Source organism: Ochotona princeps, chromosome 27, assembly GCF_030435755.1.
Source record: "Ochotona princeps isolate mOchPri1 chromosome 27, mOchPri1.hap1, whole genome shotgun sequence".
In the NCBI taxonomy this organism is placed as follows: Eukaryota; Metazoa; Chordata; class Mammalia; order Lagomorpha; family Ochotonidae; genus Ochotona; species Ochotona princeps.
In genome coordinates this window covers 17,559,172-17,574,356 of record NC_080858.1, presented here as the reverse complement: position 1 = coordinate 17,574,356, position 15,185 = coordinate 17,559,172, and the positions used below count along the sequence as shown (strand labels likewise).

Sequence of the window (15,185 nt, the reverse complement as noted above, 5' to 3'; positions counted from 1 at the left end):
CTGTAGAATTCAGAGACTCCTTTATAAAGACTTACTTTATTTGTAGGTTTAAAAATATCCATAATTTCTTTTGGATTAATGGTCTAAACTTGCATATTTGACTAGAGTCTTACTTTTTCGTTCATCAAAGCTAGAGCTTGCTTGTTATTCATTAGTTACAGATATGTTCCAGGGAGAGGAATTGTGAAACTACACTCAGTAGGGAAAACAAAATCAACATCACATTTAAAATATGTATGTTTTTTGTTCAGGAAATCTCACTTTTAGGGCTATTTCTGCAAAAGTACTTGCCAGGGTGTACACACACCCCACCATGCATGAGAATATTCGCTTTGTGATTTTTGTAATCACTCAGTTGACAAAGCGGTAAATGTCAATCCATAACGGAACAGATAAAGGAATCGTGGCCTATTGCTACCATGAGTGAGAGCCACATGTATTGCCTTGGAAAACTGTCTACAAAAGCACAATTTATTGCATTGGTTCAAGGCAGATTTTTAAGATTTATTTATTTCTATTGGAAAGGCAGATTTTCATCCACTGGTTTCACTCCCCAAGTGGCCACAACAGCCACTTGGGACCATACTGTACAATACATCTCCTGGAGCACTTTCTTCTATCTGAAACTTCATGTGCTTTGGCCAGCATCGCCGAGTATCTCCCTTCCAATGTTTATGCGTAGCTAGATTCTTAAAAAGTTGTGTAATAGGGCCCGGCAGCGTGGCCTAGCGGCTAAAGTCCTCGCCTTGAAAGCACCGTGATCCCATATGGGTGCCGGTTCTAATCCCGGCAGCTCCACTTCCCATCCAGCTCCCTGCTTGTGGCCTGGGAAAGCAGTTGAGGACGGCCCAAAGCTTTGGGACCCTGCACCCGCGTGGGAGACCCGGAAGAGGTTCCAGGTTCCCCGCATCGGATCGGCGCACATTGGCCGTTGCGGCTCACTTGGGGAGTGAATCATCGGACGGAAGATCTTCCTCTCTGTCTCTCCTCCTCTGTGTATATCTGGCTGTAATAAAATGAATAAATCTTTAAAAAAAAAAAGTTGTGTAATAATATGCAATGAATTATTTTTTGTAAAAGGAAACCACAACCACATATTTGAATTATTCTTGCTGTGTAGCTGTAAATACAATGTAGGAATATAGCAAAGTCAAGTTCAGTGTGACTTCCAGAAGGTGAGAACTGGTGGTAAGAGGGAACTTTTGTTCATCCCTTAATTTTTTTATAAGACGTATGCCTTATTTTATGATTAGAATAAACTATGCTTTTATCGAAAAGAAAGTGCTGTCACACTTAACGTGAAGATAACCATTACAGGAACCCCCTAAATATTTATTATATAATTAATTTATGTAAGGACGGTGGCATAAAGAATCACTCTGAAACTGATATGAATTCTTTTCATGTTAAGCATTAGAATAAACCTTGTATATAGCACTGCATGTTAGTTAGCAAGATCAGCAATGAAATGCAGGTGTACACATTAGGAGTGGGAATGATACCTGTTGGACGCCCACATCCCACGTTGGAGGGCCTCATTGCAGCCCCAGCCTCTCCCAGTTCCGACCTGCTTCTTGCATGCCTCTGGGGAGGCAATAGGGGATGGCTCAGAAACTGGGTTCTTCCACCTACGTAGAAGACCTGGTTTGGGGCTGGCCTAGCCCTTGCTGAGGCAGACATGTAGGAATGAGCTAGTGGGTGGAAAATTCATTTCTGTGTCTGAAATAAATGAAATATGGAAAGAAAAATAAAATCAAGATCACTCAAAGGATAAAATTAAAGGAGAGTTAAAAAAAAGAGAAGTATATACAAATGGCTCAGGGAATGGACAGGCAGCAAGGATGAAAATGAAGACTCCTTGCTTCTCAGGTCCGTGTTTCTCTTGACTCCTGACTAAATGTGTACAAGCTGTGGCAGCTCTCTAGACCTCAGGTTCCATACTGTAGCCCCAGCTATTCAGATGACTGACTCACCTCTCAGTGTGTCCATATCTCAAAAACTCCAGAAAGGATGCGATTGGCCACGTTTGAGTCAGTTGACCCCTTTGGTCCAGGTGGCTATGATTGGTAACAGGGTTCTGGCAGGTTACAGTCAGAGCAGCTGAGTGCAGAGTTGGAGCCCTTTGAATAGAGATAAAGAGATGACATTTGATCAAGTGTAGGACATAGGTTCCCAAGCACTTGCAAAAGGGACAGAGAACATGGCCTAGACCCAGCCACGGCTGCCATGTGGGGAGTGAACCAGTGGATGGAAGATCTTCCTCTCTTTGTCTCTCTCTGATTCTGCCTTTCAAATAAGTAAAAGAAATATTTTGAAAAATTAAACATTTCTGCTTTGCAAAAGACACAATCAAGAGAAAGAAAAAGCAAGCTATGGACTGGGAAGAAATATAATTCTTAAATATCTGTTTACTTGAAAGGCAGAATGACTAAGAGAAGGGAAGAGGCAGAGACAGAAAGAGTTCTGTCCACTGGGCCATTTAATGTCCTGCCACAGCGAGGTCTGGGCAGGGCAAAGACAGGAGCCAGAAGTGGGTTCCCTATGTGGGTGGGAGCCCAGGTACTTTAGCTATGGCTCTCTGCTTTCCCAGGTGCATTAAAAGGAGTTGGATTGAAAGTGGAGTAGTTGTGACTTGAACTATAATTCCAATATATAATATGTTGCATAGCAAGTAGTGGCTTTACCACCTGTGCCAGGACACCCACTTCTGGGAGGAATATTAGCAAAAAATATATGTGATCATGAACTATTGTCCAAAATACAGAAGATCCCTTAAAATCAACACCAAGTAAAAAACCAAATTGTAAAAGAAAGTCAAAGGCCCAATAAAATCTCGCCAAAGAAGATACATAAAATAAAAAGAAGTATATGAAAAGCTGCCCAAATTACGTCATCAGAGAAATGCAAACGGAAACAGTAACGAGGTTCTGCTATACATTTATCAGAATGGCCAGAATGCTGTTTGTGAGGATATAGAATAACAGAAATTCACATTCCTAGCTGGTGGATCTACAAAATGCCACAATTACACTGGAAGACAATTTGGAACTTTCCTACAAAACACACAATTCCACCATAAGATCCAATGATCCTACTTGTTGGTGTTGACCAAAACGAGTTGAAAACTTAGTGTCCACCAAAAAACCTCCATAAGTCAGTTATATCATTTTTATTTGTAATTACCTAAACTTGAAAGCAACTAAGATATCTTTCAGTGAATAAAGGATAAATAATGGTGCATCTAGATAGTGGGTTATTAGTAGGTATTAAAAAGAAATACATTAGCATACTGTATAAAGGCACAGAGAAAACTTAAAATGCATATCACTAAGTGAAAAAAATCCCACCAACCTGAAAAGGCTGTATGCCAAGTGCTCTCAACCATACAGCATTCTGAAAAGGAAGAAGAGATGGCGGTAGTGGATCACTGGTTGCTTGGGATTCGGAGGGGAGTGAGAGATGGATAGATACAGGACAGGACTTTTAGGGAATTGAAATTGCTTTTTATGATACTGTAGTGAGGGGTATCCAGCAGGCAACGCTTTTCCCAAATCCATGGACTGTCCAATACCAAGAGGCAACCCTAATGCAAGCTGTGGGCTTGGGGTCCAGGTAGACACATTACATGTACCACTCTGAAAAGGAGTTATGCACCTTTTGGGGGCAGAGGTAATACAGGACATCTCCTTGCCTCCCAACTCAATTTTGTTATGAACCTCCACGAAACTAACACCACATTGAAAAAAATACTATAAATTTAAAAAGGAATGCAAAAAATAAGTTACATAATTTTCTCACTGAATTAAAAAAAGCATCTAAAGTTACTAAAGTTTCTAATACTCAGAAAAAAGTGATTGATTTTCAGGGTGTTAGAAAATACACCCTTTGCTTCATTCTGTTGTTTAGTGCAAACTGATTTCTATCTTAAACTGGCTTTAGGAAGAGTTAAAAAATATGAGTGATATCCAACATTTTCTTGCCTCTAAGAAGATACAAAATGCTAAACTATTCAAGGAGTCTTAAAGTTGAAGGCCAGTTGAAGATTTATTATGGCTCTATAGATACAAAAAAAAAAAAAGAAAAGCAGGTGTTACAATACAGGTTGCAGTGACTATCGTGGGTGTGTGGTGTGAGAACTTGAGATAATGACTAAGTTTGAGAAAAGGAGAAACAAAGGTGAGTGTTCTGGGAGATAAGACAATCTTTGATGGCCACAGGAGGAGTGTGGACTCAGCTGCAATTCTCCTAGCATCCAAAGGAAAAGTCTTGTGGTAAACCAGTAATGACTAATAGGGACCAAGGGGCAAACTTCCAAGTAACATAAGGTCTGCTTCACTCCCGGCTTTCCAGGTGTTCTATGCAGGTGTGCCCACCTGTGAAGGAAGCAGAACAGCTTTGGCATCTTGCTGATCACAATTCACAAGCCTGGAGTGACTTAGGGGTTTCCAGCATTAGATTTATCCAGAAGAAGCAGTAAAATGACCAACACATTTCATTTTGAAAGCGATAGGCAGGGATGGTGGAGTCCCCCTTGAAAGCTAGAAAGGCTAGGAGACGATGTTGGTTAACTTGCTCATATCTCCCATTTGAATCCCGGAGGCACTTCCTGACTCCAGCTGCCTCTCATGTGGCTCTCAGGCATGAGTGGTGATGGCTTAAGTCCCTGTCCCCCATGGAAGTGCTGGGCTCCTGGTCTCAGCTTGGCACAGTCCTGTCTGTGGTGGGCATTTGGATGAACAAACAAATGAATATATAAATGAAAGTTAAACAGAAAGGGAAAATGGTGTTACAAAGCAGTGATTGAATAATTAGGTTTTATTGAATTAAAAAACAAGCAGCTGAAGTCAAGATCTGCCTCAGGAACTCAACCTCAGGCTCTCAATAAATTTTACAGAAGTATGTGCAAACAATAACAAGAAATCAAAGGGCCAGCATGGTGGTGTAACCAACAAGAGCTGGCATCCCATATGGGTGCTGGGTCATGTCCCAGTTGCTCTGCTTGCATAGCCATGTGGGGGACCTGGAAAAGCTCCTGGCTCCTGGCTTTGGATCAGCTCAGTTCTGGCCATTGCAGCCATTTGGGGAGTGCATCAGTGGTCGGAAAACTCTCTGTAATAAATCTGCCTTTCAAATAAAAGTAAGTTTTAAAACTCAGGAAAGTACAGAGAAGCAATAGTATATCTATAGAAAAGTATATATATATTTTTAAACACAAAGTGATTGGGGCCCAGTGGCATGGCCTAGCGGCTAAAGTCCTCACTTTGAATGCCCCCGGATCCCATATGGGTGCTGGTTCTAATCCCAGCAGCCCCACTTCCCATCCAGCTCCCTGCTTGTGGCCTGGGAAAGCAGTCGAGGACAGCCCAAAGCTCTGGGACCCTTCACCCGTGTGGGAAACCCGGAAGAGGTTCCTGGTTCCCAGCTTCGAATCGGTGCAGCACCAGCCGTTGCGGCTCACTTGGGGAATGAATCATTGGACGGAAGATCTTCCTCTCTGTCTCTCCTCCTCTCTGTATATCTGACTTTGTAATAAAAATAAATAAATCTTTAAAAATTTCTAAGGCTTATTTATAAAACAAATAAACACAAAGTGATCAACACTGTGTCAACCTGGAGAAGAATTCAGATCCACATTTCACTATAAAAAACTTCACTTGAGTCAATTAGATTAAAATATTTATTGTTAGTCAGCAGTGGCTTAACCTGCTGATCCATAATGCCTGCCCCACCGAATTCTGATTTCTCTTTTGCTCCTTAAAGCTTTACATTATTTGCTTGAAAGTTGGAGTGATAGGGAAAGAGGTCATCCATTTATTGCCCCAAAATAACCTCCAGCAGCTGGGGTTGATCCAGGTTGAAATCAGGATCCTAGAATTCCATCCAGGTCTCCCTTGTGGGTGGCAGGGGATCCAGGCACTCGGGTCAGCATCCTTTGCTTTCCCAGGAACATTTTCAGTGAGCTGGATCGGAAGCAGAGCAGCCAGGACTGGAACCAGCAGTCTGATATGGGATGCCAGCATTATAGGTGGTGACTTGACTAGCTGTGCCACAATGCCGGTCCCAGCCTTGGTTTCTGAGCAGATGTGAAAATATGAAGAAACAGTGGTTAGCCAACGGCATGCCAACAGGTGTTGCCAACCACAAAGCAGCTGTTGCCCTTCTAGCTTCTTGGTTCTCTAAGAGCTTCTTCCTCACTGTCCATCACATTCCCCCCAGACCCCTAGCAAAAGGCTGCTTACAGCACCCAATGGAGGGCCTTCCTGGGACCAAATGAGGACTGTACTTCCGAAGGAGTGACTGAGAAAGAAGAGGGAAGGAGAGGCTTGGTGGTGTCTTGGCTCACCTCTGATTATCCTCTCTGTAGGCAAAGCACCTGGAGGTGGTCTGATGCCTTCCACTTTCGTCTCTTGCCTCCCCCATGGCAGGGGTATACGTTGTGTTCCTTTGATGCTAAGGAGGCTGTGTGCCTTGATTAACTTAACTAACCTGAGCAGAAGCCAACTTCATCTCCATCAAGTATTTTGTGTATATATATATTTTTTTTCTTTTTTTTCTTTTTTTTACTTTTCCTGTACATTTCTGTCCTATCAATACCTCTTGCACTCAGGTTTTCTGAACTACTTCGGCCACCTCCTAAATAAAGTCCTGGCTTTTTACTGTGTGCCTCTAAAAACCATCCTTTCCGTGAGTGTCCAGGATGCCAACCCTGCAAGGTCGCGGATGAGAAGTCTTCAGTGGTGCTATGCTGTGCTTTGGATGTGCTTTGTCCCAGTGATGATTCACATGCTGTGTGCCCGCCTGGTCCTTAGTGAGGCCTGAGGCCGCGTGGGAGGCAACACATCCTTTATAAGAGGAGGCCTGGTGGGAGGTCCTTGGGCCAATTGGAGGTGTGTCCTTGGAAGGGATTAAAGTAGCCCTTGTTGAGTCCCTGATCTATTCCAAGAGTGAGTTGTTAAAATAGAAAGCTGGACTGGGAATGATGCTCTGGTTTCCTGTTATAAGATGTGATCTCTGGAGCTAGCACCGTGGCTTGTGGGTTAAACCACTGCATGCAACCAGTTATAAGCACCAGTTCAAATCCTGGTTACGCCACTTCCCATCCAGCTCCCTGCTGGCAGCCTGGGATACCATTGGAGGACAGCCCAAATCTTTTGACCCCTGCCAGCCAAGTGAGAGACCTGGATGGAATTCTAGAATCCTGGCATTAAGTTAGCTGAGCTCTGGCCATTGGTGAGTGAACCAGTGGATGAACGATTTTTTTTTCTCTCTCTGTCTCCCTCTCTCTTTTTTGTCCTTCTCTTTTAGCAATTCTGCCTTTCAAATACATAAATCTCTTTGATCTCCCCCTGCCACTGTGCTTCCACGATTGTGACACCATCTGTCATGAGCCACGGTCAGAGGCCACACCTACGGCCCAGTCTTGCCTCGGAGTAGCCAGCACAGTGACCTGAATCAGGCTCATTCCTTTACAACCTGAGCCTGCATCAGGTACTTCATAGCAGTAAAGAAAGCTCAACTTGGCTTTGAAAGTCCTTATGGCCGAACTTCTCTCCAGCCTTCAACCTCATCCCTAGACAGTCCCACTTAATTTTTCTTTTTTTTTGAAAGAACTTTTAATTTTACTTGAAAATCAGAGTTACAGAGAGAGGAAGAAATTTTCTATGCACTGGTTCACTCCCCAAATGGCTGCAATGGCCAGAGATGGGCCAGTCTGAAGTTCGGAGCCAGGAACCACTTCCCTCTTCTGGATCTCCCACAAGGGTGCAGGGTCCCAAGGCCTTAGGCCATCCTCTACTGCTTTCCTAGGCTGGAACTAAGGAGCTGGATGGGAAGTGGATCAGATGGGACCCAAACTGGTGGCCATATAGGATGCCTGCACTTGGAGGTGGAGGATTAGCTAGTTGAGCCAACGTGCCAGCCCTCAGATAGGATAAATCTTAAGCAAACCAAAAAGAGAATAAAACCCCCCTCTGAGTTGTATCAAGGCCTTCTGGTGCTGTGCTTCCAAAGCTGGTGGTGGCGTAAGCAGTTCCTTCTGGAAGGATGTTCATCTGCCTTCATTTGACAGCATTTCATTATGAATACTCCCCTCCTCTGGGGGCAAGTGCACACAGATGTCCCAGCAATTCTAACGGTAACAGTGGAGAATGCTGGAAACAAGCCAAGTGTCTAACAGGGAAATGACTAAGCAAACAGCAGGATTATTACATAACCATTAAAAATGACAGGGTTGAGGACTGTGTCAACACAGAGAAGTGTGTAACTGTAGGAACGTTAGGTAGAAAAACGAACCCAGACGAGTGTTTAAACACTAGGGTTGAAGAATGGTTGTATACATTAACAAAGATCAGAGGCCATTCTGGAGAAGCAAAAGTGATTGGATTTCAGCATTCACTCTGTTGGGTTTTTTCCCCTGGCAATTCCTCGCATATATGATAATAATAATGAGCTCCCGTGTGAGCTAGATACCCGCAGAATCTTCAGCCGAGAAAGTGTCCTTCATTACCTCCCAGAGATTGCATAATGTCAGATTCTCATAAAACTGCTATGGAAACAATGACATTTCTTCAAATGAACCAAATACTTTTCATGAGTTCAACTCGGCAAGGACTGGGAGAGCTTAACTGTGCGAGCATGCTTACATTTTTGTGAAATTCATAAAAACCACGGCCAGAAATCCTCGAGTGAGTGTGTGGTGCTGTTGTAATTTGCTGTTCTTTATTGGAGTGAATGTCTCTGATAGAACAGATCGCAAAGCCTGGAAGACCTTTGACCTAAATCGCACATTCACACATACTGTTTCACTTTCATCCTCTTAATGTTGTCTCCCTCTGACCATTGCTGTATGCTATCAATGAATAGTTTTATAAATCCTGTGAATAAATTATGAAGTAAACACAATTTTTAGTATTCTTAGAATTTCTTCTTCTTTTTTTTTTTTTTTTTAGTTTACTGAGAGCCTGAAAAGTAGGAGTGGCCTGCACATGTTGAAGATTCTGAGGATAATTGTCACGTTATCCTTCAAAAGTGATAGTTTGGGGCAGGTATTTAAAGGCTGCTTAGGACAGCCACCACCCCCCTCCCCCAGTAGAGGGCCTGGGTTCAAGGCCCGGCTCTGTCGGATTCCACCTTCCTGTTAATGCACACCCTTGGAGGCAGCAGGTGATGGCTCAGGAATTTGCGTTCCTACCACCCGCAGGGGAGACCTGGATGGATGGAGTTCCCAGCTCCTAATGTTGGTCTTGCCCTAGCCACACCTATTGCAGGCATTTAAGGAATGAACCAGCAAATCAAAGATCTCTGTCTACCTCTTTCTCTGTGTGTGTGTGTATATTTCAAATAAATAGTTGCAAAAGTGATGGTTTTAAATATATGCCTAAGACTAGTAGACTGTTACTAGTAACTGCAGTATAGGCACCTGATAAACTACTGTCTGGCGGCCTTGGGGTTTCTGCAGTTATGAAACCAGTGGTTGGAAAATCAGAAGCTTCTAGAACAGAGATTCACAACAGCAGCTGCAAATTGGACTCCCCTGCATTTGGCCAGACCCTACTCAAGATCTCCAGAATTAGACTCTTCAGGGCTGGGGAGATGCCCTTGTTTACAAAGCTGTGGGCCCCTCTTGCTGCCTGCACTGCCTGTCTTCATGGCTCTAGGTCTTGACATTCAAGCTGGCTCCCATGAGGGGGAGGAATTGCTCACAAATAATTTGGAAAAGAAGTTTGAGAACACAGCCAACAGATGAAAGAATTTTCTTTAAAAAATGTGTTTATTTATTTATTCAAGAGGTAGATAGAGAGGAGAGAAATGGCGACTCAAGAACCAGAACTGCGTAGGCAACCCAGTCACTTGGATGCGGAAAAGAGAAGCCCAAACGTGCAGCTTTGCTGCTGGCCAAATGCCTGTGCCCCAATCCACAGTTCTTTTTCGTGCAGGAGTGTGGAGGAGAGCTTCTCACACACAACTTCTGACCAAAATGCCTTCAATTGTTTCTCCAAGTTTATACCATGGTTTGCTCTATGAAAGTAGACAAGTGTCGAGTCAACAACGTGAAGTTCAAGTCTCAGTTCTTGTAAATAATGTCAAGGCCAAGTTTCTGCAACCAGTGAAACCGCAACTAGTCTAAAGGGCCAGATGTTTGGCTTCCTCCCCTTCTCCATACTAAGGAAAATATGGGGAAACAATTGGTGCCCAAGAGCGGGAAGGAGATTTCAGGCTATGGACTGAGCTCAGTACTCACAAGGGCTTCTCTCCTATGCCTTCTTTGTTGTGTGATTACTGATGTATTAGACAAGACCCCGGGAAAATTCCTCAGCCACAAAATAAGGAATTATTTGTGTCCCTCTAAGACCGTGTCTAGGGGATTTGGGGGAGTGGATGGGAACTGAAGATTCAGGCTTCTTTAAAAAAGGAGAGGGGGCCGGTATTGTGGTGTAGCAGTTAAAGCCACTTGCAACATTGGCACAGCAAAGCCAATATCACATAGCATAGGAATGTAGTTCCAGTCCTGACTGTTGTACTTTCAATCCAGCTCCTTGTTAACGCACCCAGGAAAACAGTGAAAGATGACCCAAAGACTTGGGCCCCTGCACCCACTTGGGAGACCTGGATAGAGCTCCTGGCTCCTAGATTGGGCCTGGCTTCGTTCTGGCTGTTGTGGTCATTTGGGGGAGTGAACCAACAGATGTAAGTGCTCTGTCTCTCTCTTCCTCAGTCTCTGTGACTCTTTTGAGGAAAAAGAAAAAAAGAATCAGGCTATGGCCCCTCCTTGTCCACCAAACCCCAGTTCATCCTGGCTCACAGTTCACATCTGGGGATGGAAGAAGTTATTCTTCCACTGCTTTCCCCAAAAGTACAAGGAGAAAACGGAGGCCTGTGGACTGAAGTTGCATTTCTCTTTTGAGGAGGTATAACCAGAATGTTTAGACATGACTCAAAATCAGAATAGTCACGTTCCAAAGGTCTGTGGTTTGGTTGCTATCCATAAAGTGTAGGAAAAAAAGATGAGGATTTAATTCTGCTGTAAAAAGAATATGGCTGTTAAGACTTTCCAAATGGGGTGGGAGTGGATGTCTGGAGGAGCATGAAAATGCCCACAGGGCCTGAATTCGAGTCCAGGTTCCACTTCCTATTCCAGCTTTTCTGGTCACATGCATGCTTAAAGACAGGTGATGGCTCAGACATCCTGCTAGAGAGCAAGGTTGAGTTCCTGGCCCCAGGTTTTAGCCTGACCCAGCCGTGGCTGTCGTATTTAGAAGGTGAGCCAGTAAGATGGGAGATCCCTGTGTGTGTCTTCATCTCTCTGCCTTTCAAATAAATCAAAAGGAAACAAAAGATTTCCAAATGAACCAGAGAAAGGCTGTGTAAGTGAAATACCCATCTGGCCATCATCATCTGAAAGCGAGTGTTAGGAGAAGGGGGATGGACCTGGGGCCCAGTGGTAGAACTGAGTCACCAAGCTGGAGTCCGGCCCCCTGGGAGTGCCCCAGGGATTACTTTGCTCCGTGAGATCCGGGCTGTGGCCAGTCTCTCGAGATACTTGTCCTTCAGCTCGGGCCTAATTGGTCAATGGAATCCATCCATTTAATGGTCCCACAGGCTACAACTACTGCATCAAATGAACACCGTGTCCCTGCTGCTGTTGAACGTGTGTAATTAGCTCCCTGGGCAGCCTGACCCAGCCTCGGCTTCTGACGCACTTGGTCTGTATCAAGCCCTTTCTAAGACCTCCGACCTCGTCCTCACAGCTGGAGATGCCCAAACCCGCACGCAGCACATCCCGTGGGCGTGGCCTTGCATTCTTAAAGCTGCACAGGGTCGGTCTTGGTCTCCTGAAGCATTTTTTTAAAAACACAGGCGTGGAGCATGAGTGGCTACATCAGATAGAAGAGGACCGGCCACCTCCGCCCTTGGCTTTTTCAAAAACACCGGTTTTGCAACTGTGACTTCTCAAAAAAAAAAAAACCACTATAATTGGTCAGCCTGAGGTGCCTTCTCAGCCTCCCAGATGGCGTCATGAGCTATTCTCAGGAGAGGAAAGGCAGGGTATCCCTCCCACCCCCTGGGAGAATGACCACATGTGTTTCAAGTGGGGGAAGCGCCCGCAGTTCTCTTCCTGGCTTGGGGAGGGAGGGCAAGTGAACACAATGTCCGTTTCCTAACTACGGGATGTGCTGTACTGGCAGGTCATTTTCCACCGTGTCACATCCTTCTGGATGGAGGCAGCAGGGGCCAGGACAGGAAACAGCAAATTCTCAGAATGAGACAAGGCTTTCCCAGGGCTGCTATTGGCTCTGGGGAACTATAAAGCTCACCCTTCCAGAAACAGCCTGGGGTTTCTCTTTCCTAGAGGCGATCAGAAGCGGAGGGTAAGTGGGAAGCCCCTGCTGGCGTGAGGAGACAGGTGCAAAGCAGCAGGACTGGCCGTGCTGGGGGTTGCATCCATGATCCATTACGCTTTGGTTGGGGGGGGGGATCAATGAGATGACTTCCTGTCATTTTGCCTGAATAAGGGACTGGGCCAATGGAGACCTGTGTGTCAGGAGACCGGGCTTCTGGGTGCCAGGGAGCTCTGCGTCGGTCTCAGAGTTTTGGAACATTCTGTCTCTGTGACTAACCTGCCATGAGAAATTCCTAAGGTGGATGAGGATGGTAGGGCTAAAGGTGAGACTGCCTGGTAGAACCCACGGGCTTTCACCTCGGGATGCAGTGTTTCTCTTTTCTTTTAAAGATTTATTTATATTAGAATGTATACTTACAGAAAGAAGAAGAGACAGAAAGATCTTCCATCTGCTGGTTCACTCCCCAAGTGATGAGCAGATCTGAAGCCAGGAGCCAGGAACCTCTTCTGGATCTCCCACGTGGGTTTGCAGGGTCCCAAGGACTTAGGCTATTCATTTTTGCTTTCCCAGGACACAAGCAGGGAGCTGGGAAGGAAATGGAGCAGCCGGGACATGATCCGGCGCTCACATGGGATGCTGGCACGTGGAGGTGGAGGGTTAGCCTGTTGAGCCCCAGCACCAGCCCCTGCAGTGTTTTTCTGTGTGAACCATCTCCCTGCTGGTCTCAGTCCTGCACCGTGCAAAGTGGCCCCAGTGAGTGGCACAACAAGAACATGTAAGCCACTCCCACTTCACTATTAGCCTTTTTTTTTTCTTCTTTAGAGGAAGCCTTCATAATGGAGAGTGGTATCAATGTAGTTTTAATTAAACCCTTACTAAACACTGGTTATTTGTTCTGAAGACCAGATGAACTCTCTTGGAATCAGCCACACCTTGGACTTGATTCTAAGAACCTGGATGAATATGTAGCAAAGAATCGAGCTGAGTGAGGGTTGGACTTGGGTTTCTTATGGATGGTGTGGCTTTTAAGGTTTTGGTGACTTGATATTGTCATCTATAAGAGAAACGGAAGGGATGGGAGAGAGGGGGGGAGGTTATAGGAAGGGGAGGGGAAGGAGGAAGAGAGGGAGAGAGAGAGAGAGAGAGAATTGTTTCTCGGCTCCCAGGGCCCTAGTCTTTATATGATGAAAGTGCTTCCTAAACTATACACTCACCACGTATAATGCGCGTTCAAACAGAGCCATCGATCACAGGCTCATGCCACACCAGGCTTAGTTGAACAGTTGAAGAAGTCCCTCACCAGGGTTCTCTGGGAGAGAAGCTCAAAGCGCCCTTTTCTCATTGGCAGATGCGGTCGCGAGGGCCCGAGAACCTGCCACTGGTCACAGATTCCAGCGTTGGCCTCTGTGGACTTGACACGCACGACTCCCCAGGAAACTGGCCGCTTTCCCCCCCTCCTCGGACCGGCGTAGCAGTAGCCGCTACACTTGCACTTGAGACGCCTTCCCCTCAGTGCGGCGGGAGCCGGCAGCCGTGGGCTGAAGGAGGGCCTGTGCACCTGCGGGCCATGCAGACTCTGGCGGCCGGGGAGCCGCGGGGCCCTGACGCACTGCGGAGCTTCCAGGGGCTGCTGCTGGACCGGCGCAGCCGGCTGCACGGAGAGCTGCTGCGCCTTCGCGAGGTGGCACGGCGCCTCGAACGCTTCCGCCGGCGCTCCCAGGTGGCCAACGTGGCGGGCAGCTCCCTGAGCGCAGCCGGCGCCGTGGCCGCCATCGTGGGGCTCTCCCTGAGCCCCGTCACGCTGGGCGCCTCGCTCCTGGCATCGGCCGTGGGGCTTGGGGTGGCCACCGCCGGAGGGGCCGTGACCATCACATCCGATGTCTCCCTAATCTTCTGCAACTCCCGGGAGCTGCGGAAGGTGCAGGAGATTGCGGCCACATGCCAGGACCAGATGCGTGAGATGCTGAGCTGCCTAGACTACTTTTGCCGCTGCCAGGGTAACAGCGATGTCCAGCTGTTGCAAAGCGGGAGGAGTGCTTCCATGGCCCTGTACAACTGCGTCTACTTTATCGTCTTCTTCAGCTCCCGTGGCTTCCTCGTCCCCCGGCGGGCAGAAGGGGCCACCAGGGTCAGCCAGGCCGTGCTGAAGGCCAAGATTCAGAAACTGATGGAGAGCCTCGAGTCTTGTACGGGGGCCCTGGACGAACTCAGTGAGCAACTGGAGGCCCGGGTCCGGCTTTGCACCAAGGCCAGCCTCGGCCATGACCTCAGGAGCCCAGCTGCGCCGCCCGCTGGGCTGTTGTTCTGAGATGTCTTCTTCCGGTCCATGACTGTCCCCATGGGATGCTCCAAATCTGTAGCTTTCCCCCAGGACAACTCTGAGTCAGACGCAAAGGAAGAGAAAAGCTGTTCCAAGGGGTCGGGTCGTCCCCACGGCCGCTTCCCCATCCGTGTGACATGCTACCTGGACCTAAGGGCTGGGGTCTTTGGCATGATCCTAGTGGAGTCTGTGACCCTGTTTTCCTTCATGAGAAGGTTTTTTTTTTTTTTTTTGTCAGCAGCAGTGGAACAGACATTCCTAAAGTTATTTGTTGGGGATTTGGAGAGAGGAGGGCAAGCGCTCACTCCTTTGGTGGTGTTTGTGTTTAAATTTTTTAGTTCTTATTTATTTGAAAGGGAGAGAGGAGAGAAAGAGAGAAGGAACTTTTGGCTGCCAGTTCACTGTCCAAATGCCTGGTAAAGTCAGGGCTGGGTCAGGCCAAACCAAGTAGCCTAGAAATCAAATTGGGTTTTCCATCTGGGTGGCAGGGACTCAAGGACTTGGAACATTACCTGCTAGGATGT

General features: G+C 46.5%; 1 protein-coding gene and 1 long non-coding RNA gene across 3 annotated transcripts in view; both read left to right on the top strand.

The window, feature by feature from the left end:
- Window positions 1–13,857, top strand: part of LOC131478109 (uncharacterized) — a 45,429-nt gene extending 31,572 nt beyond the window's left edge. For both annotated transcript variants that reach the window (XR_009244300.1, XR_009244301.1), the window contains one exon: window positions 13,690–13,857. This is a non-coding gene — a long non-coding RNA (uncharacterized LOC131478109). The remainder of the gene's footprint in view (window positions 1–13,689) is intronic.
- A 4-nt stretch (window positions 13,858–13,861) lies between these two features.
- Window positions 13,862–14,888, top strand: APOLD1 (apolipoprotein L domain containing 1). The gene has a single exon (XM_004592646.2). The coding sequence runs from the start codon at window positions 13,909–13,911 to the stop codon at window positions 14,647–14,649; it is 741 nt and encodes a 246-aa protein (XP_004592703.2). The 5' UTR covers window positions 13,862–13,908; the 3' UTR covers window positions 14,650–14,888.
- Window positions 14,889–15,185: the final 297 nt, after the last annotated feature.